This window comes from Mchenga conophoros, linkage group LG5, assembly GCF_057382185.1.
Source record: "Mchenga conophoros isolate Kocher_MC1m ecotype Shallow Benthic linkage group LG5, M_conophoros_male_GT1.1, whole genome shotgun sequence".
Lineage (NCBI taxonomy): Eukaryota > Metazoa > Chordata > Actinopteri > Cichliformes > Cichlidae > Mchenga > Mchenga conophoros.
Window position 1 is genome coordinate 28,990,059 of NC_140530.1, and position 27,340 is coordinate 29,017,398.

Genomic DNA, 27,340 nt, shown 5'->3' on the forward strand with positions numbered 1-27,340 from the left:
GCCTACCTGGCTTATTAGATAATTATATTAACAACCAGTTGAACGTGTACCTAAAAACTGGCTAGTGAGTGTACACTGGCAGAGCACTATTTAAAGCATTTCTAAACTAAACTCTAATCAAGTGGTCATAGTTAAATCTGATTAAATAATTTTTCAAAGGCACAAATCTTTTTTTTGTACGTGTCTGACTTCATTTCTTTCATTTATGGTTTAGTTTAAATATTGTTTATTTCACACAGATGGCTGTAGATTTTTATTTTATTTCCATTACTTTATTTATTTGATTTATCTCTATCCTTCAACCTGATATTCATTGTTTATTTTTTGACATTTTAGACTAATTTAAAGGCAAATTTAAAAAAAATTTGGTTGAATGAATGTGTATATGACTAATAACAAATAAAAATGCTTAAAGAAGAAATGAAAGAAAAAACAAACATAATTGTTTAGATAAATTTTGACCAAAATTTTGTTAGTAATTCTAAGTACACAAAATAACAACTATCATTTGGAAATAGTTTGAGAAACCATTCTCCTCCAAACCAGCAGATGGCGACAAAGCTTCTTTACGGGGTTTCTCGATATCCAATTAAAACGGGGAATCTGCGTGACGTTTGCTCCGAGCTGCGCTTCCTGGTTACGGCATATCCAAGCTAGGCTATCAACTCGCTGGTTGTCTTCTCTCGGGTTTCCGCAGTTCGTCTTCCCCGCGTTGACAGACTGACATCAGATAGGACTTCCACCGCTAACCCTCCAGGATGTCTTTCCTGGAGAAGCCGGCCCCCGGCAGCCTGCTACTAGACGATACAGTGCCCCTGACGGCGATGATCGAAGCCAGCCAGAATCTGCAGTCCCACACGGTAAGTGTTAACCGAAAATCCCCGCCGGTTCACCGCTGACAGCCCGCGGCTTCAACCGTAAAATCGTTGTTAATGTTTCCTCAGCATGACTCACTCATTGGTGCTGCTGTGGCGAAAAATATTAGTTTTCGGGATTTTTTTTCTTACAAGGAGGCGTTTTTAAGTCGATGGCTATGTGGCTAGTTCAATTATCGGACACGCTGGACAAGACTAGTTTCGTTTTAGTGTAGTTTCCCAGACTGTTGCTGTCACTGATTTTCGGTAAGCTTTTCTGCTGATTACAGTGGAGCACTGACACTGGTTTCCCCGCAAGGATCGCTTTCAGAGTCCCCGTTTTTCATTATATACCAAAGTCCTTTAAAATATTTTGCGTTTTTAGATTATTGTTGAAACAGCAACACTCGTTGGCTGATGGTTTGTTTTTGTTTTTTGTTCTTAATGGGCTAATTTAATTTTTGGCATGCAGTCACTCTGAGAAAACAACTCAACTATATTCTGTAGTTATTTTCTTCAGCTGCATATTTTTTAGTGCTGAAAAACAAAAATGTGATTTTTGACAAGTTAACTAGAGCAGATCAAAGTGAGCGTTGGTCTGTGTATATGTAAGCTGATAAAATGTGTGATTATTATTAAGCAACTGCTGAAATCCACAGAAACTGTAAAATCTGATTTTTCATTGGAGTTCGGGGCGGTGTCTGATGGCGTTAAAGGCCAAAGATTTAGAGGCAAAAAGCAATGCCCATGTTACGTTATAGCAAAATGTGCAGCGTTACAATGAGAAGCGTTGGTGAATAAAGTAAACTTGGTGTCGTTGAACTGTCGCGGTTGTCCGATAATGGGTGCATGGCAGCCTGTTTGTTGTTGACAGTCCGGCTGCGATCAGCTGAGCTAGCCAGTTAGCTTAGCACGCTAATGTCAGCACTGTAAAACAGAATCATGTCTTCCACTGAAGGCACTAATACAGCTGGATGTGAGTATTAATCATTAACGTCCTGTTTCCACGTATTTATTTATATCTGTTCATCCACGGGGCTATTGTTTTCCCTCATTCTTCAGCCCACAGTGAGAATAAACAAAAATAAGCAGCTCTCTGTGCGTTTAAAGCTATGTTTTGCTCTTTGTGTGATGCCAGAACTGTCACAAGACCTTTCCAGAGTTTCCCAACATGTAAGCAGCTCCAGAATTAATGCAGCTCTGAGAGGACAGGCCTCTGGTTACTGCACTGTGCTCAGGCAGTAAAGTACTGCTAGTCATTCTGCTCTATCACCAATTACAAACAGCTGACTACACAGAAACAAACACTGATGGGCTTGAGTCTCTCACGGGGTTTCGTTTACAGTGATGTTTCCAACACTGCATTACAGGAGTGCATGCAATGGGAAGAAGCCATTAGATGCAGGGTTCTGTTTTAATTTAATTATTTAAATCATGTTTATGATGCACATCATAAAGTGTCAGTGTGCACTATGGAGGTTTATGGTCTCATTTGGCAGGTGTTACAGCACCTGACACAATCCAGTCAGTGCAACTGTTGTTGTTTTTTACATCTGCTGTTATAGACTCACTCTCTCCACCTCCATTCACTACTCTGAGTGTAATTCATTAGGGCAAAAAAGAGACAAATCACCTCATAAACAAAGTTTTCACTCTTCTGTGGATATGTGAATAATTTGATTATGGTGAGCTCTTCTGGCAGGTAATGTGCAGGTGAAATTCTAATGTGGTAACAACCTTACCGTAATTCGAAGATTTGGGGAATTTAAAGACTTGCTGTAAAATTTCATAACAGCTGGATAAAATTCTGGGGTGATTAGGCATTATTAGTCTGCGAATACAACAGGCGCAGTGTTGTGTTAACTCCCTTAAAAGGAGTGTATTCATTTTATTGTTATTTTTGGCCATTAGATTAACAAAAATCTAATGGCTAAAAATGCTCATCTGTCATCCCTCTGGATGTCCTCTTTCACTGCATCCACGAATATTCTCCGTGCTCTTCTTTTACTTCAACCTGAGCTGCCCCTCTGGCAGTACCTATTTCTGTCCTTTTTTCTACTCCTGTCCATCCTTGTTCCTCTGTCCCTCTCATTGAAAATCTGAGCATCTTAAACTTTGGTTCCGAAAGCTCTACTTCCTCTCTTTTTCTCAGTGGCTTCATCTCCAAACCACACATCATAGGAGATCTTAAAACCGTCCCTTTCTCTCTTGCTGCTGTCTTTTTGTCACAAATTACCCTTGACACTTATCTTCACCAACTCCACCCTGCTTGCACTCTCTGCTTCACCTGTTGAGTGGATGATAGTAAACTCATCCACCTTCTACTGGCTTTCATTCCTCTTCTCTTTAATGCATACCTCCACCTCTCCAGACTCTCTTTCACCTGCTCCCCCCTCTCACTATAGATCACAGTGTCATCTGCAAACATCATAGCCCGAATAAATCAAGTCAAGGTCGCTACAATGGTTCAGTGCACAAATTATAATTCAGTGCAGCTGTTGAATAATGAGAAATGTCAGTTTTCTTTTAGGGTATTTCCTCCTTTCATCATCTTACTTCTGCTAATGCGAATGACATGTGTTTGTTTGTTCTTCAACAGTGATCTGAAAACTTACTTTCGTCTTATTTTCGCTTTGGACGAAGATTTGTGATATAATTCAACATCACCTTGTTTTGTTATCCAATATGAGCAACAAAAACGAAAGTGAACGGAAACAGTAAAAAAGTAAAAGTTCAGCCTTTTGAAACGTATCCATGTAATATCTCAGAAAACTAGTATAAACACAATATTTGCTAGGCAAGAACAGGAAGTTCACATTCATCCTGACTGGTTTCTAAGATATACACATTTGGAAGCTGTACACGTCACTGAATATAAAACATTTTATAAAGACATCGACTAAGAAAACACATTTGGTTTTGTAGCAGTTGTGTATAAAAGTCATCGGTCTGGCCACCTCAGTGGACCTCATGTGAGTGACTTTACTTTATGAAACGAAAGGTTTTAAGAAAAGATAAAAAGACAGCAGTTCAAAAGGTGAAAGAGGAGCTGAGTTTAGTGGCCTGAAGCTACAAAATGTATTAACAAACATCAGCTGGGCGGCGGTGATTTTAGGCCTTTAGCTGTTTATGAAGCTGCTCGGCTCACATGATTGATTGCACGATTACAGCAGAAATCTGAACCTCTGAAAGCTTGAAATAGACGGTGAGTGGACTGAGAGGATTAAAGAGGGGAAAATGCAGGGTTTACACGCTCGGTCCTGTTTTCATATTCGCGTCCATCGTTTCTGACGGTCGAGAAAATATTTTGCTCAGCAGCTTCATTGCAAAGATCTGTGACAAGGATGGCATGCGCAGGCAGATCCTCTGATGTGGATCATTTATGTGGAAATGAAACAGAAAGGGGATTCACCCAACATGTGTGAACTCCTTTAACGGTGCCTTTCCCGCACAGCTGGCCTCGCTGCAAGAGTTGTTTGTTTTGTTGTTCAATTTGTAGTTCAATTTTGTTTTCTTTAAGTGTTTTTATTAATTTTTATTTACTGTTTACTACATTTGTGCAAGTGAGTGGATTTTAGTAACAGTTTTGATCGTTAAAACATGAAACCTCATTAAAATCATTATCCTGCTTCCAATTTGGCTTTGGTGGAAACTTTTGTTTTTCACATTCACTCTTCACCTGGCCATCCATCTATACTATCCTAACCAATCCCCTCCCTTCCTTCCTTCCTTCTTTCCTTCCTTCCAACCAACCTTCACCTTTCCATGCACATCCATCTTTCTTTCCTTATTTTTCCCTTCCTGCCTTCCTCTCTTCCATCTATCCTTCTTTCTTTCAATTGTTATTTGTTTTCCATCCATCCACCTCCCTGCCTTGCTTCTTTCTTTTCCTTCCTTCCTTCCTTCCCTCCCCTTTTCCATCTTTCATTCCTTTCTTCCTCCATCTATCATCTATCCATTAATTTTGAATTCTTGCATCCTTCCTTCTTGCTTGCTTTCTTCTTTTTAGTGACTCTAAAAGGTTAAATTTAATCCAAGTGAAACCTTATTCTCAGCTCGGCTTTTTGTTTTAAATTACACAATTACACTATATAATAAAACAATGGTTCTATTTTCTATTTTTTCTCTGTCTCTCAGGAGTACATCATCCGAGTCCAGAGGGGTGTGTCTTTAGACAACAGCTGGCAGGTAAATCTTCTAATAACAACCTCAAATTGGTCACCTGGAGAATCAGTGGCCCAACATCCACAGTAGGCACATACTGTACTACAGCTGCCCTCACAAACGTGTAGATTGCGTTTGCTGTTTCATCCTGGCTTTTATTTGTTTCTGTGCATTTTTTTTCTCTCTGTTTGCTGATGCATCTGTTTTAGTCTTTAGCAGAAAATTGAAGTAAAACAAATGTGATTTAGAACAGAAGTAATTGTTGCTATACTCCCCTGCCTGTGTGCTGTCTCCTGATAAACATAAAACATATCAGCACAGTAATGCTGTGAGGAACCTCAAGTCATCTTGGGCCGGATATTTACTTTAACCCATGCCTTAAACAAACTTGTAGGACTGCTGTGTCATGTGTACAAAATTGAAAAAAAAAAAGAAAAACATCCCGTCTCAGAGTGACAAAGAAAACCTCATTTTGCATACGTTTGTTAACTCTAGGCTGAATTGCAGTAATTTTTTATTATCGTGTTCCTTTAAAATCTTCCTGGAAAGCCTCCAGCTGATCCAGAGACTATAAAGAGAGAGCATATTTCTCCCACACTGGCTTCTCTTCTTTGGCTCCCTGTTAAATCTAGATATGAATTTAAAATCCTTCTCACATACGAAGTGTTGACTAATCAGATCCTATATCTCTTAAAGACCTCAAAGTATCTTATTATCCCAGGAGAGCATTTGCATTTGCATTTGCTCTCAGACTTCTGGTTTGCTTGTGGTTCCTAGAGTATTTAAAAGTAGAATGGGAGGCAGAGCCTTCAGCTAGTAAGGCCCCCTTTCTTTGGAACCCGCTCCTAGTTTTGATTCTTTCTTACTTTCCTTCTGAAAAAGCTGATAGTTTGGCTGGATCAGGTGACCTTGGAGCATCCTATAGGTACGCTGCTATAGGCTCAGACTGCTGGGGGAACTTCATGTGATGCACCGAACACCTCTTTATACTCCTGATTTGGTTCTTTCTGTGCTACTCTTCTGTCTTCTCTTTCCTGCCCAACTGGATCTACTGAAGCTCTCTTCCTGTTAAAAAGGGAGTTCTAAAAACATCCTTTGTGTATCATTAGTTCAGTTTTCTTTTTATGATTTTAATTCAGAGCTTGCTGGAAATATCCACCCAAAATGTTTTTAGTGTTAAGCTGTGCAACTTGGAGGAACTTTAAAGAAGGCAGGATACATATGCTCACCTCACATTTTGCCTTCAAAGTCAACGTTTAAAGAATCTTAATGACCTGTAACGCTGCAGTCCTGACAGGTGTGTGTGTGTGTTTGTTGCAGGTGATTCGACGTTACAGTGACTTTGACGTTCTTAACAACAGCCTGATGGTGAGTTCCAGTCATGAACTGCATGACAGCGAATGAAGTATCACTGTGTTTCAGAGACTGACTCGGTATGTAGATCGTTTCATTGACGTTTGAGCAGTTTGAACATTGAATTCGTTATGCTGCTCGCATGAACGTCGTGGAAACGACACACTTGGAGACATCACATAGCTCACAGTAGTCAGCTGTGGAAATGAGCAGCAGTAATATGTGAGAGACTACAAGTGCCTTTAGACACTCATACAGCCACTAAAACAGTGTTGCCCAATCTTCTTCCTGTATGTGAAAGCTCAGAGACGGTTGGTTACGTCCGGTTCAAAACTCTGTTTACATTTTCCTGAAGGCTCGGCTGGTGGTATAAGAGGCCGGCAGTCATCTCTGCACTGATTCATTGTTATTAATGTGCAGCTGAAGTCTTAATTTTAGAAAGTATACAGAGACAAAATGCTACAGGTCTGCAGTCCACAACTACACACAGGGAGGAAATAAAAGCAATGGACAATAGTGGAAGTGCAAACACATACAGTAAGTGGGTTTTATGGATGTAAAATTTACGTTAAATGTTTCTGTAATCTAGTGTTCCTCCATTTTCAGAGAAATAATAATAATAATAATAATAATGGATACTTTATTGATCCCCATGGGGAAATTACTTGTTTTTTTTCTCTGCATTTGACCCATTCACTCAGTGAAGCAGTGGGCAGCCCACTAAGCAGGCGCCCGGGGAGCAGTGTGTAGGGACGGTACCTTGCTCAGGGGTACCTCAGGGTAGCCGTTAAGTGGATTCGAACCGCCGACCTTCCGATCATGGGGCGACCACTTTACCTACTGAGCTATCCCTGCCCCTTTAAAGTAGAACAATGCTTAAATCCGGGAAACCACAGTGTGCTCAGTCTGCAAAGCTTCTGCTGATCAGATTATGTTGTGGTTGCTTTTTTGGCTCTGCATATTTCTATGTTGCAATATACAGTGATGCAATACATATAAGAACATGAGCAGCAAATATTGGCATATAGAGGAAGTTTGCATTTCAAAGCTTTCTACCTGACAGGAACATAGACTGAGGAAAAGATCATTTCTATCTAATAATAACACTAAACACTTTATCAGTCAGTTATCATGTCTTCCTGAATGTAACAGTCAGTGGAGCTGGGTTGTATCTGACTGCTAAAGATATGATAGTTACTTGTCTCAGAGTAAAAACATATAATTCCTGGATAACAGGAAGTTAAACGTTTTTCTGCTGAGGCTCTGCATGCTCGTTTCCTCTCCATCGGTCTCACTCTGACCTTGACGTCCCATCAGCCCCCAGTCTTCAGTCAGCATGCAGAAGAACTGTGGAAAACACAGTGACTGTGATTTTCTTTCATGTAGTGTTCCAATATACAGAAAAAACATCTGTTTAAGCCTGTTGATAAAAATATGAATCCTTTTCTCTGTCCTCCTCTTCAGGTGTGCGGCATCACCCTCCCTCTCCCTCCTAAGAAGCTCATTGGAAACATGGACCGGGAGTTCATTGCAGAAAGGCAGAGAGGACTGCAAACTTATCTGGACACAATTACCCAGCATCCTCTGCTTTGCAGCTCCCTCCCAGTCAAGAAGTTTCTGGACCCCAACAACTACTCTGCCAACTACACAGGTTTGCTTGCTCTCCGTTTACTGGATTTCACACACGTCCGTAAGCTTGGCGATTCAGTGGATGTTTGGGACACATTCCTAAATGATCCTGTTAGCCCCCTCCTCTCGAATAAAACGTGAAACGGTTTCAGCTGATTTGATGCCAGAAGATGATTCATGTTTAGCTGTAGACAGAAAACAGCTCGCAAAAGCTCTTTGGCCACCAACAACAAACATGCTACACAGCCTTTATCTCACCTGTTTGATGGTGTTTAGCTGCATATGGTCCCATTAGGACCCAGGGTTAAGCAACAGAACAAACAGAAAATAGGACAGTATATAAAAAAAATGACTATTTTATTATTTTGTTTTCATATGCAGGAATGAACTACAAAAGTAATGTTGGTTTCTAAAATGTGACTGATGGGACTTAAAGGTGCAATCATGTCGGTTTGGTTTGGAGATGCATGAAAGGGTCTTGTGACAGATACATTTTTGTAGTTTTTAACATATTCTGACTTTGGTGCGACAGAGTGACTCAAAAGAGACGAAATATGAGACATGTTGCTGTTTTTTTTTGTTGTTTTTTTTAAACTTTAGTCATCATGCGGTTAATGTGATAAGATCAGCAACACACAGTGAGTGAAGCAACATCCGTTACTTTACAATACAGCCGTTCATGATTCATAACGATTGGTTATTTATTGCATATGAAACAATTTTCTGTCATTGTTGATTTCTTTTGAAGATTCAGAAATCATCAGATTCTCTGAGTTCTCCCGCCCAGCGACCACCAGAAAAGCCAGAAACACAAAAACGATAAACCCAAGATGATGTAACGCGTCAGTATCAGCTTAGGGGTCATGCACGTAAAAAACAAATACAAATAATAAAACACATTTAAAGCTTTATGAGCTCCAGTGGGCAGGGTTCATATCAGATTTGTCTTAGTTGTGAGAGCTGTCGTGTCATCTGCTCATCATTCCCACTTCCTGATATACCAGGAAGCAGATGACATTAAACGGACTGTTAGGAGCAACTGTCATGTACAGTATTTGGGCAGCTGTGTCGATGTGGCTGGTGTTTTCACAGTGTGTGTATGATCACTACAGTATGAGGTTCTGGAAACACTGCAGCAGGAACTAAACACTGAATGGCACATCTAGATTGCAATCCTGCAAGATGCAGAACTTTACACAGCTGTAGTTGACATCAAAATTATATATGAGTTCAGAAGTAAAAGGAAGCAAATTTGTCATGGGTCTCTTCCCAGTTTATTTTCTGACTCCTCATATGAAGATTTGTTTGTTTTGGTATATTTCCCACAACGGCTGTAGTCTGAGAACTCATACTTGCAGCTGCCGTGAGCCCATACTCAGAGAGAATGTAATTTAAGGAGACTTTAGTTTCATTAAAGTGTACTGTGTGGCTCTCTTTCTCTCAGAAATTGCCCTGCAGCAGGTCTCCATGTTCTTCAGGTCAGACCCAAAGTGGGAGGTCCTGGAGCCTCTCAGAGACATGGGTAAGTTTAAGTCACATGACATGTTAAAAAGAAATCGGACTGATTCAGTTATAAAACATTAGTGAACAGAGTGCTGTGACTGCAGTTTTTAGAGCGTTGTTTTCCTTTCTAATTAAGATGATCATGGAGGGGTTGGTGGTGTTTGTTCAGACCTTCCATCCAGCTGCTGACATCTGTTATTGTCAATTTATGTTAATCCTCCTACACTTTTTCTTTTAGATTAAAATGCAGTGACTATGGGTTTGTGTCAGCCATTATTTGAATAAATTGAAGTCATTAATTTAATTTATTTTTTGATAAATGGGGAGTAAGCTCAGTGTAATTGAGGACTGACATGTTTCTTTTGTATTTTTTTTTTCTTGTTTTGTTTTTCTGTATTTTCACCTGTTTTATTCATTTTTGATTGTACAGCACTACGGTGCACCCTTGTTGTTTTTTAAATTGACTTAATCGCTTTAGCCTTTACAGCTGCAAATGTAATTATGAGAAAATGCTAACTGCTAAGAAGCTGGAGGAATTTTAGGGGGTGGCACAGAAGCTAAAAGCGTTGTTCTGCTAACGGTGACCGGCCAAACCAGTCAGTTAAGACTGAAGCAACAAAATCTGTGCAGCCTATGAGAGCGTAAAGCTGGATATGAATTCAGTGTTTTATTCGTGAGAGGAAGCCCGTGAAGGTGCCTGCAGTATATTAGACTAAATGTTTGACTCTTATTGGCTGAGTTACAGTTAAACTGAGGCGCTGTTTTCTGTTTGTGGTTTTTTTTTTTTTTTTTTTTTTTTTTTTTTTTTTTTTCTCCAGGCTGGAGGATCAGAAAGAAATATTTTTTAGTCAAAAACAAAGAGCAGACCAAAGAGAGGTACCTGCTGAGCTGGGTGAGTAAAACAGAAAGAATTCCTGTGACAATGAAAAATGATGAGTTAAAAAATATTGATTAAATATAAATGGTGGCTAAATATCATCTTTTGCCAAAAGCCTCTTCACTGCAGACAACTTGAAAGGCTTTGGAGCTCTTGCGGGCTCTTGTTTGATGAGTTATATTGTAGAAGCACTTATCATAAATATTTATTTTAATGGTTAACTGCATGTAAAGCTGCATGTATAGAATTGCCAATCAAATCATATGAAAACTGGTTTAAAAGTTTGCTAACTTTACCATAAATTACATTTTAAAAGCTTTTTGGAGAGATGAAGATTGTCACATCTCTCTGTGTTTGTAAGTCTGCTAAGGTGACTTTACAGCTCTTGACTTCTGGAAACTCTGATTTATGACTCGTGAGTTAAATCCTTCATATTTCAGTGTCTCAGCCTCCAAACTGATGGCAAGAATGTCAGAAATGCATTATTCAAATAATCTACATTAGATAGCACATGCTGTAATCACCAAAATATTTTGTTTTATAAGATACTGGCAGAGTTCAGAAGACAGTGCACAGAAACAGTTTTCAAGAGTTTAGCAAAAATATGTGGAAACAAGAAAAACTTTGCTCTTTTACATAAGACTTTTTTGGTAAAAATGTGACTATTAAGTGACATTTCTTCCCTCAAAAGCTCAGAAGACATCAAATGATTCAATAAAATTAGGTGATGTTATAGTATCACCCAGCAGGGTGGGGTAACACATGTTTTTGTGTGTGTGTGTGTGTGTGTGTGTGTGTGTAGGTGGACCTGGGTCCTGATAAGTTCCTGTCAGACAAAGACCTGCAGTCAGCCATAAAGCTGTTGACCAGCCTGTCTGTACGTACGCACCACATATTTGTCCAAGAATTAGACAAAGCAATCTGTGACATCAGAGCTAGCTAGTGACGTGATCATGTACCTTAATTTGTTAGATCAATTTAGAAACTGTTCATTCTGATGAATTGTCAACTGACAATCCAGCTAAAGCTAGCCAGCTTTGCACATAAATGGCAAAGTTGACTTCACTATAAATGGTATAACAGACAAACACCTGATCAGAGTTGCATATGTTTCCATTTATAGCCTGTAAGTGATTAGACTCCTCTTCCTCGACAGATCCCATATCTCTGTCCACTGTTGTTCTCTAGCACCAGTGAGTCTTCAGCGCTGCTCATCCGGCCGTTCAGTGAGAAGGGCTCTCTGAGAGACCACATCTGTAAGGTAAACAGTCTGTGTGCTCCAGTCAAACTTTCAGATAGTCAAACAGCATCTGAACCAAAGAGAGGCGCCCTGAAATTTCAGCCTAATTTCATGAGTCACAGTTGATGGAACCACTTATTTCTATATGCACATGGTTTATAGTTTTTTTTGCACTATTCATATTTTCCCAGTAAGTCAAACTACAATGTGTAAAACCAACAAAAGACAAAGCACTGCTAGCAGTTATTAAATATTAACAATTATTAACCATAATCCCTCTACCAAAGTCAAAAAATGCAGTTTTGTCAGATTCTGCCTGCATTAAAATTGTGCCGGGAATAACACCTGACTTGCCTCCGCCCTACTCAAGACAACTCCTGTCAGTTGTGCTTAAAGTAGCGTTGGGTCTACTTTTTGCAGAAGCTGTGTCAAGCTCCATGCAACAGGTGAGGGAGGCAGGAAGTCAGACGTAGGAACGACATGGAGAAACTGATTTAAACACCCTGAGTAGACTAAACACTCCTAAATGTCTCCCTGTGTGATATGAAGCCATAGCTGAGCAGCATCAGTTGTTAAATTTAAAATAAAACATCGCTGGTGTGCTTTTTACAGAATAGCATTCATCATATTGGAACACATGGGTTGCATTATGGGACTTTTATTGCATGAGGAAGGATTCCTGTATGCGTTGCATTGGTGTGTTTCCTTAAAATAGGCTTGATCAAGCTGTGTTTGTCAAGTTGGTCAAAAGTAGTTCAAACAAAAATCTTCCTTTGTCCAGGTGAAGCCCAGGGAGAGTTACCTGAAGAAGTACTGCAATCCAAAGAAGAGTCAGGGCCTCGAGCTCCCACACATAAAGCTGTACGGCCGACAGATTTTGGAGGTACAGACACACATATACACACAGAGTCACATATACACACACACATGTATGCACACATACATATATATACATACACTGTGTGACTATCTCTGTGTTTATATCCAGGGACTAAAGCTCCTCCATGACGCTGGTATATTTTTTGGTCACCTGCACACGTCTAACGTTCTTGTCGATGACGGCGTGTGTCGACTGATGGACGTGGAGAACGGCATGCTGGGAGTTCCCTCTGCACTGCGACCTGCCTTCACCCAGTTCAGAAAAATTAACGTATGTGCGCACACTGACTCAGTTTGGATTAGCCTGATTAGTTGAGGCTAAAATAAGACCTAAACCTAAACACAGAGATTCTTTTTATCATTGATGTAGTTAGTGTGACCTCTGAAATGATTTATTAAGAACTGAGAGACTAAATAAACCAAGTGTGCCAGATGATCCACAAACTGTTGTTTGAAGGTTTGAGAGACAGAAACTGTTTGTGTGTTTACGGCAGACCACAGAGAGCATTGATGTCTTCTGCTTTGGACATTTACTGTACGAGATGACGTACGGCCGACCGCCAGACAGCGTGCCCATCGAGCAGTACCCCCCTGCCCCCTCCACAGCTGTGGGTCTGTAAATACACACACACACACACGCATCCTGTATTTTAATATGTAGAGACCGAATGTCTAAATGGAGCAATTGCAGTTTTATTGTTGCTGATCTTTGATGGTTTATTTTTCAGGGTCGGTGCTGCAGTCCATTCTGTCCACAGAAGCCTGTAAAAGTGGGATGCCAACAGTGTCGGCACTCATGCAGACGCCGTGAGTTCACCTCTTTTTATTTTTTAAAGTAAAACACAGCTTGAAAGCCCTCGGGGAGTCTTTGTTATCCCACAAGTGCACATAGGAGCTTTTTTATTTATTTTTTAAAGTTATGTCTACACAAACCCAAAAAAGGACTGTAAATGCATGTTCTCTCCATCATAGCTGCAGAAATCTGCCAAATGTAAAGATTCACATAAATCAGCAGTTTGTCTGCGGACAGATGACCTTGTTTCAGTTTCTGTAAAATGAGGTTGTCTTACAGTCTTGTTTCCCCACCATCAGCCCAGAGAACCAGGGCCTTCCTTCATCTGGCTTCTTGTCTCTGACTTGTTGACATTGTTAAACTTGTCAAGGGCCAAAGCTGGTATAGTTCTCAGGGTCCTCAAAAGCATGCAAGCCTGCCCTCTTTGGCACTGTGACATTTGCACATGAGTGGGAGAGGACTTTCCAGCTAAATTACTCCTAATTCAGTTACGCTTTTTCTGTGTGAAACAAACCTACAGTGGAGAGGATGAAAAGAACACTTTATAAGGCTCTTATACAGATTGTGTGATACATGGCTTTTAATGCCTTTTATTTATTTATTTTTAGATAATGAGGTAAGCATATGTTCAAATAATCCCTGTGAGACAAAGGTTCAGATGTCAGGCTGCTATAAACACTCAGTTTAAGACTGTTTTTACCTTGACTGCCTGAAGGACTGATGAGCTCATGTAATGGCCACTGTCTGTTTGTCCCGCTTACAACATTTGGATGAGATTAATTTGTGCTGACTGTTTCACCCTCTTTTACTTCTCAGTAGATTTTAATATCATTAGTTTTTGCAATATAGCCAACTAGTGACAACAAAGTGTTGTGCTGTGTTTTTGTACTTCACACATTACAATAGCCTTTGAATAGTCAGGGATTGTGAACTGGGTGAGCTACTGCATCACTGACATTCCGGTTCTGCTCCTGGCTCTGTATGATGTCAGTGAGAGGAGGACATCCTCATGTGGCTGCATCGGGTACACAGCTTTGTCTGTGAGAGCTAAAGCCTCAGCCACTGCCTGTTCAATTTTGTGTTTATGAGCGGCAGACAGTCACATAGAAGCTGAATAAAGAGAAGTGTAAGGTTTATTTTTCTGAGCCAAAGTTTTTGTTTTCCAGGCTTTTCAGCGATGTCCAGCTTCAACGTTCAGAAAAGCTCCAGATTAAGGTGAGAGGTTTAGTTTGACGTTATTGCCGTGAGTTTGTTCAACAACAAAGATGAAGAATAAAAACAAATAATATCTTAAATATCCTCCTCCAGGTCCCCGGCAGGCTGAAGGAAGCACTGAAAGCAGCAAAGGAGAGCCTGGAGAAAAGGCTGCTAGAGGAGCAGAGACTGGTGGGTCAACATTCTTCTGTCCTCCCACAGTACTTGAGCAATAATTTTTCTGCATTGCTGTTTGTTTCTTTTTCTTTCTTTTTTTTTACTTTTGCGGTTTAGCTCAGGCTTAATGCTCCACAGATCACTGTATTTCCCATAATCCTTGATAATGTAGGTAGAATATTTCCAAGTCTGTCCACTCTGTCGGTAAACACAAAAAGAGGAAGTTTTAAGCTTAAGACAGCAACTTTGTAGAAACTTGCCTTGATTTGATTAACACAGACGGTTACGGGAACAAAGACTCTGTATTTTCCCCCACTTGCATTAAAAGCACACAGGAAAGTATGACCAGTATGAGTAAGAGGAAAGATTTAAGAGAGACCTGAAAAAGTGTGAATCTGTTCTTGATCAGTTTGGTCACAGTCATCCAGGCTGGATTTCACCAGAAGAGAAGAACATGGGGTAAAAAGCTGTGTGAGCAGCATTGTTAGTAAAGTTCAGCTAGTAGGCTGACATGTTGTGACATGAATCATACACCTGGTGTCTCTTAAATCACTGTAAACATTTTGGACTTTCTGTGTGAAACAAATAAGGTGAAATCAGTTTATGGCTATAGACTGTATATTAAAGATGGATGCGGCTTACAGATGCTTTAATGTCTCAAACCTGCACTATTTCTAACAGCCAGCAGGGGGGGATCTTTTTTTTTCCTGATGAGTTTATAGAGTCGCTAGCTTCAAGTCTAAATGAACACAAGTTGATGTTCAAATGCTTGAGGCTTCTAAGGTTTTGCCAGTGGATGATGTAATGTTGGCTATGTCCATCTATTATATACAGTCAAGACTCAAAACTCTCGGGTGACCCAGAAAAACAAATTTATTCTGGTGTTATTTGCTTAATTTGTTCAAGAATATTCAGCGTCAGAAATACAGGATACACAGATCTACGAGCACGTCTAAGTGCAGTGTTACAGGGTGGCCAGTTTTTATGAGAAATTTCCTGATGTTGAAAATAACTTTCTGTATGACTGTCTGATTGCAGCTGCACCAACACAGGAGGTTGACCAGAGCTCAGTCTCATCACTGCTCAGAGGAGGAGAAGAAGAAGAGAAAGATCCTGGCGAGGAAGGTCAGCACGCACGAGCAGCTCTAATTAAAGTTTAACACCTCCTCTGTGATGAAAACGGGTTGTTTTCTGTCTGAAGTGAAATACATTTGATATACACAGCCTACAGATCGTTCCAGAATTAAACACACAGCTATGTTTTTATCTTTGCAGAAGTCCAGACATTCAGCTTATGAAAATGAAGAAGATGTCTCAGTCCGAAATAACAATAACTCTGGTAGGTCGCTGCTGTTAGAGGCATTTCTTGGCACACGAGCGCCGCCGCCATCTGTCAATGAGATCAGGAATTTAGGACAGAGTATGTGAGGCTGGCTGTGATGGCACATGCAGCTTTCATCTGTTACTGTTAAAGAGACCATCTAACCTCTAACATGCCAGGAGATGTTAAAGTTTAAGGGTCACTCTCAAGTTAAAGATGATTAAAGGGGTTTCTTTGTTCCGTCTTCAGGTTCTGGAGCTAGTTCCCCGCCCACATGCCCCTCCTCCCCCACTCCCCCATCAACCACAGGTACGTCGGTCAGACTGTCTTTACAGCTGTCACTTTAACTGCCTGCTTTTCTCCCGCCTGTCTCTTTGTTTTGGACATTGTCAGACAGACTGTGTCGGGCCCCCCTGTGACGAGAACCTGCCAGGGCTGTGCTGTGACTCACATCAATAACAGTTTTCATCTGAAATTTGCGTGTTTGATTATAAAGACTAATCATTAACTTGAAATGTCTGTCTCTGTCTCTTCACCTCTTCTCTCATCGTGTGGTTTTCAGGCAGGTATCTGTCTCTGCAGTAGTAGTACATCTTATTGACTTTGTTTTGTCTCTAGGTAGGTGAATGCAGGGTGGGAAACCTGGATGTTTCATTTCATATTTTAAACTTTAAATCTGCCAAAATTTTGTATTTTTCTTACTGTTTAAAAAAAGAAAAATCTACGTGCTGTGTGTCGGTCCATCCCCAGTGGTATGAAACATTGATGTAGCCACAGTTTCATCATCTGAAAACTGAACCACAAGCTTCTGGGATGGTCTGTTTCACACAAACGGCACCAGCAACACACACAATGAAGAGGGTTAGTTTATAATGACTTGAAATAAGTTCAGCAGAAGCTGATCTGCTATAACTTCCTGTGTCAGAGCACCTGTCAGTCAACACAGCCACGCCTAAAACTCTGTTATCAAGGTGGTTAAGCTTTTCATCCATCCATTCTCTTGCGCTTTTTGTTTTAGTATTTTACTGTAGTTTTAATACTTCAGCCTCGTTTGAAAGAAAATGGGATGGACAGGCAGACAAAAGAAAACCATAATACCTTCAAACACTTTGAGGAAGTTTCTTTAATTTTGGTACAAACCATAGACTGTATTCAGAAGATGGACATAGCCTTTGGTATTCTCCATTTCTAAACTTGGCACACAGATTGTGCTTTTTTTTATTTTTTTTGTACTTAATACCAAAGCGCTGGTGCTTTATGCCATCTAGATTTCTCTGCAATATATTTAATCTAAACTTGGTTCAAGACATACATCTGTAAACTGTACATCATATAGAGCAGCAAGAAAAATATAAAATGTCACCAACTTACAAAACCTGCTGACACAAAGTCAACACCAGCTTCCTTCCCTACTGTTAGTGTCTCCTCTCTGCTTTCCTCTCCCTTCTCCTCGTCCTGGTGATACTGTGTAAATGCTGATTGGTCCACTGAACAGATAACTGTCATCTCCTTCTCTCTCTCCTTCCTGTGCTGTCTCCACTGTAGAGCATGCTCCATTCTGACCGTGTCTTTGGGTAAAGTAAAAGATTCTGATGTCAATGATGATGAAGGTCTCCAGTGGGTTTTTTTTTTTTTTTTTTTTTTTTTTTTTTTAAAGCTGTTGTATACCCCAGTTCCTCGTTATAAGACCTGGTCACATTTATGAAGGCCGCTAATGAAGGAAAGAGATTGATTTAAACTGTTTGGTCTATTTGTAATCAGACTTTTATACTCATGTCCATTAATCCTTTATCTTTTTTTTTTTTTACGCTGTCAAATAGTCTTTGATTCAGAAACATCAGCAGCGTTTGATCATTTCAAACCAAACTGCCAAACTGAGTTTATGTAATCACTGTGTCTTATTGGCTAATCTCGCTCTCATAGGTTTGAGTCCTGAAATGAAAAATGAAAGAACTTGTTAATGGGGGTGTACGCACATCTTTAAAAAAAAAAACTCACAATCTGCAATGATTTCCAAACATCACAGGCGGTCAAACTCCTTCTTGACTTAGACCGGCTGTTTTCATTGGAGATTGTGATTGGTCAGCTTTGCCTGGTCAGTCTGTTAGAGCACGTCTGTCTGTCTGTTTGTTTTGTCTGATGGTTATTTGGTTAGGGTGAGGTGACACTTTTTTTTCTTTTTTCCATCATCATCATTCCAACACTTTGTGAGGTGGTATTAGTTGAATTTTCTCTGTGCCATTAGCTGTGAAATGTCTTTTCATTTTACCCCCATAGCTTTTCCTCCCTGCCTTACACAGCTCTTCTGCAGATCACAAAAAACTCATTTTATTTAAGGTTTTTCTGTATCTTTTGTTTTTATTTTTTATTTTTATTACATATTCAGATAATTCTTCGTCCACAGCAATCTTAAAGAAACTAACTTTTGGATTAAATGGGTGTTTTTAATATGCATATATAACTGGCCAAAACCTCTTTCTTTAGGCCCAGCAATAAAAACATCTCATCAGTTTTATTTAAACCAAGTAAATAACTGTTCAGAGGGGCTTGAGGTTTCTCCAAACCACAGATGGTCTGAAAGGTCAAGTCAGTGCTGAAGACCCTTAAACCTGTCAAGGCCAGCAGGCGGCGATTTGTGTGGTTGCAAAAAAAAGGGCAGCTGTATGGATGTATACGGGGAAAATGGCTCTTTCCTGAGGAGTTAATGGGTTCAATTGGTAGTCTCGGGTCATGCTGAATAAAACATGAAGTCCATTTTGTAAATTGTGATGATCATAATAGTCAAAAAGAACCATCATCTTCCTTTACTTGTCACCTCTGGCTTCTAAACACCAAAATGAATGAGAATCAGCTCAAGCCTTCGTAACCAGACTAAAACAATGGGTGCCACTGTGGCAGCATGGTTTTAATTATTAATTTTTTAAATTTTTTTTAGTATTATTATTGTTGTTGTTTTGTTTTTTTTAATTTATTTTTTTATAATACTGTTTATTGTACAAACTTGTTGTCAGTTGGTCAGACGCAGTCTGTAGGAGGTGGCATTGTCAGTGATGACAGGTGTCATTGAAACTGATGTAAACTGTATGATTTTGTGATCAATTTTAAAAAACAAACAACTTAACTTTAAACATTCCAGCTCATTACAGTAGCAAACCTTTACAAAACCTAATAACTGAAACAATGTGACACTTAAATCGGGTGCACAACATGTGGTCACAGATTTCAGTTCAAATTTGTCGATTTAACCGTGAAATGTGGTCTCACTGAGAGTGTAGCTGTGGACGTTAACAGAAGAGTCATCTGAATATTACATGAAAAATCCCTGAAGGTCACTGTGGTTGCCAAACGTAATGAAAGTGATCTTGTCACACAGCTATCCTGGAGAAAAATCAGTCGCCACAAAAGGTTCTGCACTCGCTAAATTATTACAGTTGGATTTTTATGTTTAAAAAATCATCAATCATCCCCAAACACCCTGAGTGCACAGAACGGTTTCTCCAGGTCGGCTGCCATCTGTCAGACTGATGGATGTCCTTTCATTATGTCACGGATTATTCACTGTGGAGTTGGCGAACTCCAGTCGCGGCTATTGGCCTCCGCTTTACCCACATGTTAACGCTTCCCAGCATTTTGCTTCTTTGCCTGTAATCCCTGACTTTCACGGAGCTTGGGGATGCAGAATGGCGCAGCTGTAAGAGGCGTAACGGGTTTGAGTTCAATTCACCATCAGTTCAATGTTCAGGAAACAAAGGAATATGAGGCCAAAAAGTCCCAGAATGCACTGCTGTAAGAGTCATCCAATCAGAGAGAGCTTGGAATTCTGTTGCTGTGGATGAAGTTGGAGGTTCTGGAACTTCAGCTGAACATTCTAGAACTCTGATTTCATTCTGATAGAAGCTGGTACTGAAGTTTGTGAGTGCTGCTCTAACTGGAGCCGTTTGTATAGAGAAAAGGACAAAAGAGACCTCACTAACTACATGTGTATTAATTTTAAGAACCACTAGACTGTGTTTCTCACAAGTATTTGGAGAAAACATGTCCGAGTAGTGTCAGGAATTGAGAGTTGTTCCATTGAAATTGATGATGGATTGAGTTCAGCCTGGTCATAGTGATATTTGAGATTGCTGCTTTCACAAAGATAAAGTCTCTCTGGAAACAGCGCCCATCTTTTCTTTAGACACATAAAATATCATCAAGACAATATCTAAATAAAGTACATAAAATGCATTTATGTGATAGAAGTTATGTATTAACGGGTATAAATTAGAGCTGTGAGGCATGTGTTCCATTTGTGACACATAGGTATGTATATTTTAGATTCAGTGCAGAGATTAATTCTTCCTAGTGATGTCTTTTGTAATCACACACTTAGAAAGACCTAAATTATGCTTCAAAGGTGGCAACGATTATAAAAGGTTTCCTTAAGTATCAAACTAATCCAATGATTCATGGATAAACTTTAAAGAGAAACTAATAACCAAAATGTGAACAGATACAGGCCAGTTAAGTGACCATAAATATCAAAAATCCCTTTGGTACTAAACATTTGTCCCAGTTTACAAAAAAAATAAATACATTTGTACCTCCAGATGACTCAATTGAAAATTTTCTTTTGCTTATTAGAAATTAGCAAAATGACTATAAATTATCAAATGAGTACAAAGTCGTGGATACCCAAACTTCAGTCTTACTGTGTTTCTTTGTGGAACTGGTTTACTTTCTGCCAGTGTTAAGTGTCTCCATTAAAACTGACAGTGGGCAGGTTAGTGTTCATGTGGAAATAATTAGGTGAAACATGATCATCCTTGTTTAGCGTTCCAAGTTCTTTTAGATCCATAAAGTTTTCCAGGTTACTTCAGATCAGAACCAGATTCCAGAGCATCTTTGTGCAATCAGCTGCAGAGGAATATTCCCTGAAACCTTTGTTTTTCCTCTAACACTTCCTCCTGTTTATGCTTGTCTCGTACCCAGGATCCCACACTGCTCCTGCCCCTCCACCTCCTCCACCGCCACCTCCTCCCCCCTTACAGGACTCATCCTCCTGTCCTCCTCCTCCTCTGTCCTCCTCTAATGGAGCGGGAGGAGGCCGTGCCGCCTTGCTGAGCTCCATCCAGACCTTCAGTAAGGGCAAACTGAAGAAAGCCGATACCATCGACCACAGCAAACCCATCGTCTGACCACGTCCACTGACACAATCTGTCCTCAATATGGCAACATGACCGACACACCAGTCCTGCACTGTGGTGAAGGCCCTCCCCCAAGATGTGAAAAAATCACTAACAAAAGATCCAAGTACAATTTTTTTTTTTTTTTGTTTTTATTGCTGTTTCTGCTTCCCCCCCCCCTCCTGCTTTTTTTTTTAACTTTTAATGTATTGCTGTGGTTGGAGAGACTCGAGGACAGGTGGGGTAAAATGGCGACCCCTGTTTGCTCTTTGAAACATGCTGGACAATCTTAGGCACCTTAAGGTTTTGTCTTTTCTGGTTACTTTGTCCTTAAAAGACAGACAACGGATAAAAACCGGGAAACTGAATCGGGTGAGCTTTTCTTCTGGCTGATCTGCGGACAGCCAGCTGGCTTAATTTTTGTTCTTTGTGCTTGTAAAAGTAGCACTTAAAAATGTGTGAGAAGAAATTGTGGAGCAACCATGGATTCCTGCCCCCTGCTCGATGGTGAAGTTGCATTTTGTGGATATAGGACTCTTAATTTCAGTACTTCGATGGTGTCAGAGTGCTTCACCAGTCCTGAGTATGGAGTAGACCAAACTTTCCTTTTAAATCATCTCTGAACAGATGATTCAGGCTGAGGCTGAGCACAGGTTGTGCTCAGCCAGTTTCCTCACAACTGAGCTGCAAAACACACCTACAGGTCGTCTCTGTCTGTAATTAACTCATCGTCATGCCGTGTATTGAATTAAAACAAAATACCAATGCAGTGCATTGTTCAAGAAAAAGTCAACTTCCTGGTTTGAGAGTTTGAAAGCAGAAAAAAAGTTTATTTGCTTCTTATTGATCTGCAGATATTTTTCAGTTGAGTATCAAACATCACATTGAAATTACAGACAGAAATGACTGGAGAGCAAAAGTGTTTGTTGCAGCACAAAACAGTGGAGGTTTAACCGGCGCTCTGCTCATTGGTCTGTTTCTCTGCATTGCATTTCCCCCAGTTGTCTCCACAGTTCTTCAGACTGTACCCTCTCTCTCACGAGCTCTTTAAGCATGAAACAATCCCAGTTTAGATTGATTCTGAACATCTTTATCTCCTTTTTTTCCCCTTCTTTTGGACCAAACTGGCGCAATATTTTGCACGAGGCAGAGCACAAAACGAAGAGCAGCTAAATGAATAGGAAGCTACAAACTACACTACGTGTGTTTTCATCCAGCTGTTTGTTTGTGCACACTTATTTGATGATGGTATGAGGGGGCAATGGGAGGTTTAGGAGAAATAACCCCCCCAGAAATAAGAGGTGGGAAAAGTATAATGGAGGGAGATGTGATGTACAGTGTTTAATAAATTTATTAGACCACCTGTTATAAAAGAAAAACCATTAGATCAGAGCTATATCATTATTTATGAGGCAAACTGAATTCATCTTTTTACAGCCAAATGTGAGCCGGCACTCTGGAGTGCTGTGAGTGGAAGTCAGAAATAAATCAATCAACATTCAACCACAAGCTTTTCTGTTCAGAAATACATGTAAATGACTCTAATTTGGCATCTTAATCAAAATATATCATGCTTTAATTTTGTTCTTGTAAAACAGTAAATTTCCAAATTCATGGATAACAAAAACAAGTTTTTTTTTTTTATTATTAGAAATATTTTGATTCAAAAACTTGCACATTCTGCTACAGAAATGAATAAAAGAACAAATTTGTTAATTACCAATACTGATTACTTATGCAGCTGGGGCATAAACCTTATGCTGGGAGGTGGACTAATAAATTTAGGCGCTGTGCGTGAAGCAAGTAACATCTGTGTGAGGAAATAAGGTGTGATTGTGTGCATCCCAGCTCCTTTCACTCACAGTTGATGAAAACAGTTTCCCAGAATTCTCCTTAGCTCTGCACTACAGTTGGATTAAAGGGAAATGAACAATAACATTAATGCTCTCACCTGGTATCCTCACAGTCTCTCATTTTAGTGCAGCATGAATTTAAAATTAGCCGCCTGCTGTTGAGGTTTATCGTACATCATTGCGTCTGTACTGCCCCGCATCAGAGCAACTTGGATGCACAGCGACGAGCAGCTCGGCTTCTGATTGTGTGCAGGGTCTTAAATTAATCTCACATCACATTTTCTCCTGACCTAAAGTAAATCCTCAATTTTTTTTTTTTTTTTTACCTAATTTTATTTTGGTCCATCAGTCTCTTCACGTCACTGACCAGAGTCCAGATCATTTCTAATCATCCTTCCATTCACAAGTAAACTACAGATAATGCGTTGACATCAACATTACAACATTACATGTACTTCTGGGAATAGTTAACCTAATGCCACAAACTATGGAAGTTTGAACCAAGGCTTTAGATATGTAACCGGTTCATTATTGACCTGAGTGTATTTGGGAAGATTATTCTTGCTCATATAACTGTTTCTTTCCAAGCATGCAGTGCTGTGTAACATTAAACACAAATAACATTCAGCACTAAAGTTTTGTGGATGAAGTGCAGCCCCATAGAGCTCAGCTCGCCTTCAGGATTAACTTCAGACCCTGATATCTGATTTTGATTCTTTAACATTTGTTTTTTTCCTCTGTTTTAATGTTTGTGTCCAGACTTTTGTTTGTTTTTATTGTGCCATACCCATTTGGGTGATAGTGCCTAAAGAAATCTGAATGTTTTTTTGTTATTGTACATGACAGTATGTCACATGGATCTCATCGGTTTGTGGATGGTAGTATGCCAACGCTTCAGCATGTGGCTTAGACTGGTTAGCAATTAACAATAGTCCACGTGTCTGTATAATTATTAAGCATTACTGAGTCATGATGTTATCAGATTATTTGTTCTTTCTGACAGCAGAAAACCCAAAAATATTCAGTCTGCAGTGAAAGAAAGCATTTCAGAGCAGATAATGCTGACTCACTACTTTTCAAAATTCTTGGCCGATAAGTTCTGTGCTTTAGATCCATTTCTGTCCAATCATCATGAAGGTCATCAGCTTTTTTTAAGTCTAAGTCTGCTGATGATACAAAACAAAAAATTTTGCATATTTGATTCAAAAGAGGCAGACTGACTGGCCCTGTGCTGAGTTAAACTAACAGGGCTACAACCTGATTTCAATTTACTGGACAGATTTGTGGTAAAACCTTGTAAATCTGCAACAGAAAACACAACAGGTGAATAATTATGCCTTTAAATTACGTGCAACGTTTACAGCTGTCACCACAGGGCAGACAGGACCCACTGTGTGCGACAAACTGTGGCCACCTGTGGTGATTTATTCCTGATCACCCAACTTGTGTGCTGAAGCGTTGGTGGCTGAATCTGGAGCTCAGGTGAATCCTGTAACCTAAGGACTCTTTAAAAACCAAGTTTTTAGCCCTTCGATGACAGCTCAATGCTCAAATAATTTACTTTCATCATTCAGTGCAATCAGCCCAGTGTGAATGCTCATTATGTTTAACCAGAATGTGTCTCTGCAGCACTTTAGAGGGGTGGAAGCCCGGTCCATAGGGATGTTTGTTAATAAAAATAATCCAAGGCAGCGAATTCTCTCTAATCTCCTGAGGAGTGTATTAATGCAGCTGCAAGAGGACCCCCTCATCATCAGCAAACATGAAATGGATTTGGCATCCCTGCTGTGATAAATAATACTTGTATCAAATGAATAAACATTTGGGGAAAAAAAACAGTTTCCTGTTTATTTCCACATGTTTGTTACAGTTGTGATGAACAGTTGAAGATGGAAAAGGCATGATGTGACATCTTATATGGAAGCTTATCAACAAGTTGAAAGGTTTGCTCAGGGAGGGATTCTTACAGGAAACTAAAAGATAAGTGATGAGGTTGCAAAGGTGGAAGCATAAAGAGTAGTGATGTAGCCAGAGCTGCCTGACAAAGAAGAGTTCCCTGAACACAGAGGAAGGGTAGGTTTTATAGAGGATCAACTGAGCGCACGTGTCTCCAACTGACCTGAATGTTTGGCCCTTCCCATCTGCTTCTGTTTGGAAATAAACTGATGAGGTAGGTAAGCAGACCATAACATTGCTAAAAACCCAATATTGGCCCTGCATATAAAACGTATGAATATATAATATTTTTCTTGTTTGAGTCCAAGAAAGTAATATGACTCCCTCTTTGGTGTCCAAAGCCTTTACTCAGGGGCTCTACCCACATCATGAAAAATGGCAAGAGTGAGACAAGAAGAATAAAGAAGCATTGGCAACAGGCATAGACCAAAATGAGGCATCCATCTCTCCGTGACACTGACACAGCTACATCATCAACTGTTTTGTTACAGCTATGTTATAACTATTAACTATTTTGTGGTCTCAGGTGTAACAGTGTTAATTGCATCTTTTATATTTATGGTCACTTTTAATTTAATTCACATCGTGACACAATGTTCAAGGTGAAATGAACTCAAGGTTGGATTATTTTAATGTTTGAATTAAAAGTTGTTTAAAGCATCTTCCTCCTACCTTTATTTGTATATCCCAGGTTTTAGGGCTGAACGATTATGGAAAATAATCTAATTGCGATTTTTTGCCCCAATATTGCGATTGCGATGCGATATGCGATTATTTTTTAAGGTCTTTGTCTTCTGTATTATTAAACAAAGACAAGCAATACATCATATAGTATGGCCAATACTATATTACATTAATTTTAAACTGTTCTTTCCTGGAAGACAGACCTCTGTTATGATGACATGAGGTGATGCATGAATTGATGACTGACATTTTTATTTAACTTCTTCAATCACAACAGTATATTTGAACATACACAATAGTTTATTTTTAGCTTACAAACATCTGAGCATAAAGTGCTGACAAGGAACCCTGGTGTAAACATTAAAATGAAAGTCAGTACAATGTGCAGATTGCAGAAATATACATAAACAAAATCAGTGGCTTTACCACACTCAGTTTTTCGACATCTGTGAACTACTAGACAGTCATTCAATTAAAAAATAATATTAAATAAATAAAACTAATAAATAAAAAATACACACATCTTACTGATCTCTGCAGTCAGTAACATTACACATAAAGTGCAAACATAATAGCAATTGTATAAACACACACACAAACACGCCTTTAAAATTTAAAGGCGTGAAATTGGACGGTCTAGCCTTCTGATTAGCGTCACCGCTGTCTCGGTGGAGTTTAATAAACTCGGCCGTCTGCTTCTTGCTATCTAAAATATAACCAGACACTGGCGTAAATTCTCGACTGTCTCATACTTCTGTTTAATAAGTTTTCTGTTTGACGTTTAGTCAGCTGTGTGAAAACCAAGGAGGAACCCACCCGGGGGATTAATAAAGTTTTATTTTATCTAATCTAATAACTTTAATCTCAGCCAAACCGATTTACTCACGAACAAACAAAACACTGAAAAAAGCCCAACAATAACATTTTTAGGTTGTCTAAGTGACTTATATATTACGTTTAACCCGAGCAGCGAAACTCCGCGGTGATCTGAAAATGACGTGCCGGGAGTTGTGCCGTTCTCGGCCGCATCAGTAACCCTCGAGCTCCCGGCTAGCTGTCGAGCTGGTGGGTAGCAGACGCCTCTGAAAACGTCGAAGCACTTTTGCAAATATGGGATATCTTGATAAACCGAGCAGATATTTGATGTTTACACAACTACTTTCTCGCCTGAAAATATGTTAAAAGTTTATTTTGTGACCCAGAAAGATTAGTATGAGTAATTTTAAAACTTAGTAGCGGCCGCCATTGTTGGAAACTGGAGTTTGGCTGGGCCGCGCTATGAATTCTGGGATATGGTAGTAATTTGGACAGCCTTCGGCGCGTCGCTGTGACGTAAACGGTCTACAAATGCGGCCTCAGGAGGATGCAGCCCATGAATTTGGACATGTCCAGAGTATAATCGCAGCCTTTGCGGTTAGAAAATTGCACTTGATCATGTCGCGATATTATCGCAAATGCGATATATCGTTCATCCCTACCAGGTTTGGCCACACCTCTTCTATATATGAAGCTAAAAAGACTTGTGCAAAGCATACACCTTTGCATCTCTTAGTTATAGCCTCCTGTCTCCTCTCAGCACAGAAATTAGCACTGAGACTGATTTTGATGTTTGAGGACCGGTGTTGTGCCAAAAAGTGATTGTCTGCCAAAAACTGATTTCCGGTATTTGCCAAAAACTGATTGCTCGTATTTAAACTG

General features: G+C 39.7%; 1 protein-coding gene across 2 annotated transcripts; it reads left to right on the forward strand.

The window, feature by feature from the left end:
• Nucleotides 1-638: 638 nt before the first annotated feature.
• Nucleotides 639-24,941, forward strand: pxk (PX domain containing serine/threonine kinase). 2 transcript variants are annotated; one of them, XM_085274729.1, is made up of 19 exons: nucleotides 639-860; nucleotides 4,992-5,042; nucleotides 6,339-6,386; nucleotides 7,836-8,022; nucleotides 9,445-9,522; nucleotides 10,322-10,395; nucleotides 11,183-11,257; nucleotides 11,537-11,641; nucleotides 12,402-12,503; nucleotides 12,609-12,770; nucleotides 12,994-13,111; nucleotides 13,228-13,306; nucleotides 14,459-14,507; nucleotides 14,601-14,678; nucleotides 15,702-15,788; nucleotides 15,939-16,002; nucleotides 16,234-16,293; nucleotides 17,530-17,558; nucleotides 20,956-21,092. In XM_085274729.1, exons 1-18 carry the CDS (start codon nucleotides 759-761, stop codon nucleotides 17,544-17,546), a joined length of 1,536 nt encoding a protein of 511 aa, XP_085130855.1. In that variant the 5' UTR covers nucleotides 639-758; the 3' UTR covers nucleotides 17,547-17,558; nucleotides 20,956-21,092. The 2 variants fall into 2 exon arrangements, with proteins under 2 accessions (XP_085130855.1, XP_085130854.1); XM_085274728.1 differs by lacking the exon at nucleotides 17,530-17,558 and having other exon boundaries at nucleotides 20,956-24,941.
• The last annotated feature ends 2,399 nt before the right edge of the window (nucleotides 24,942-27,340 follow it).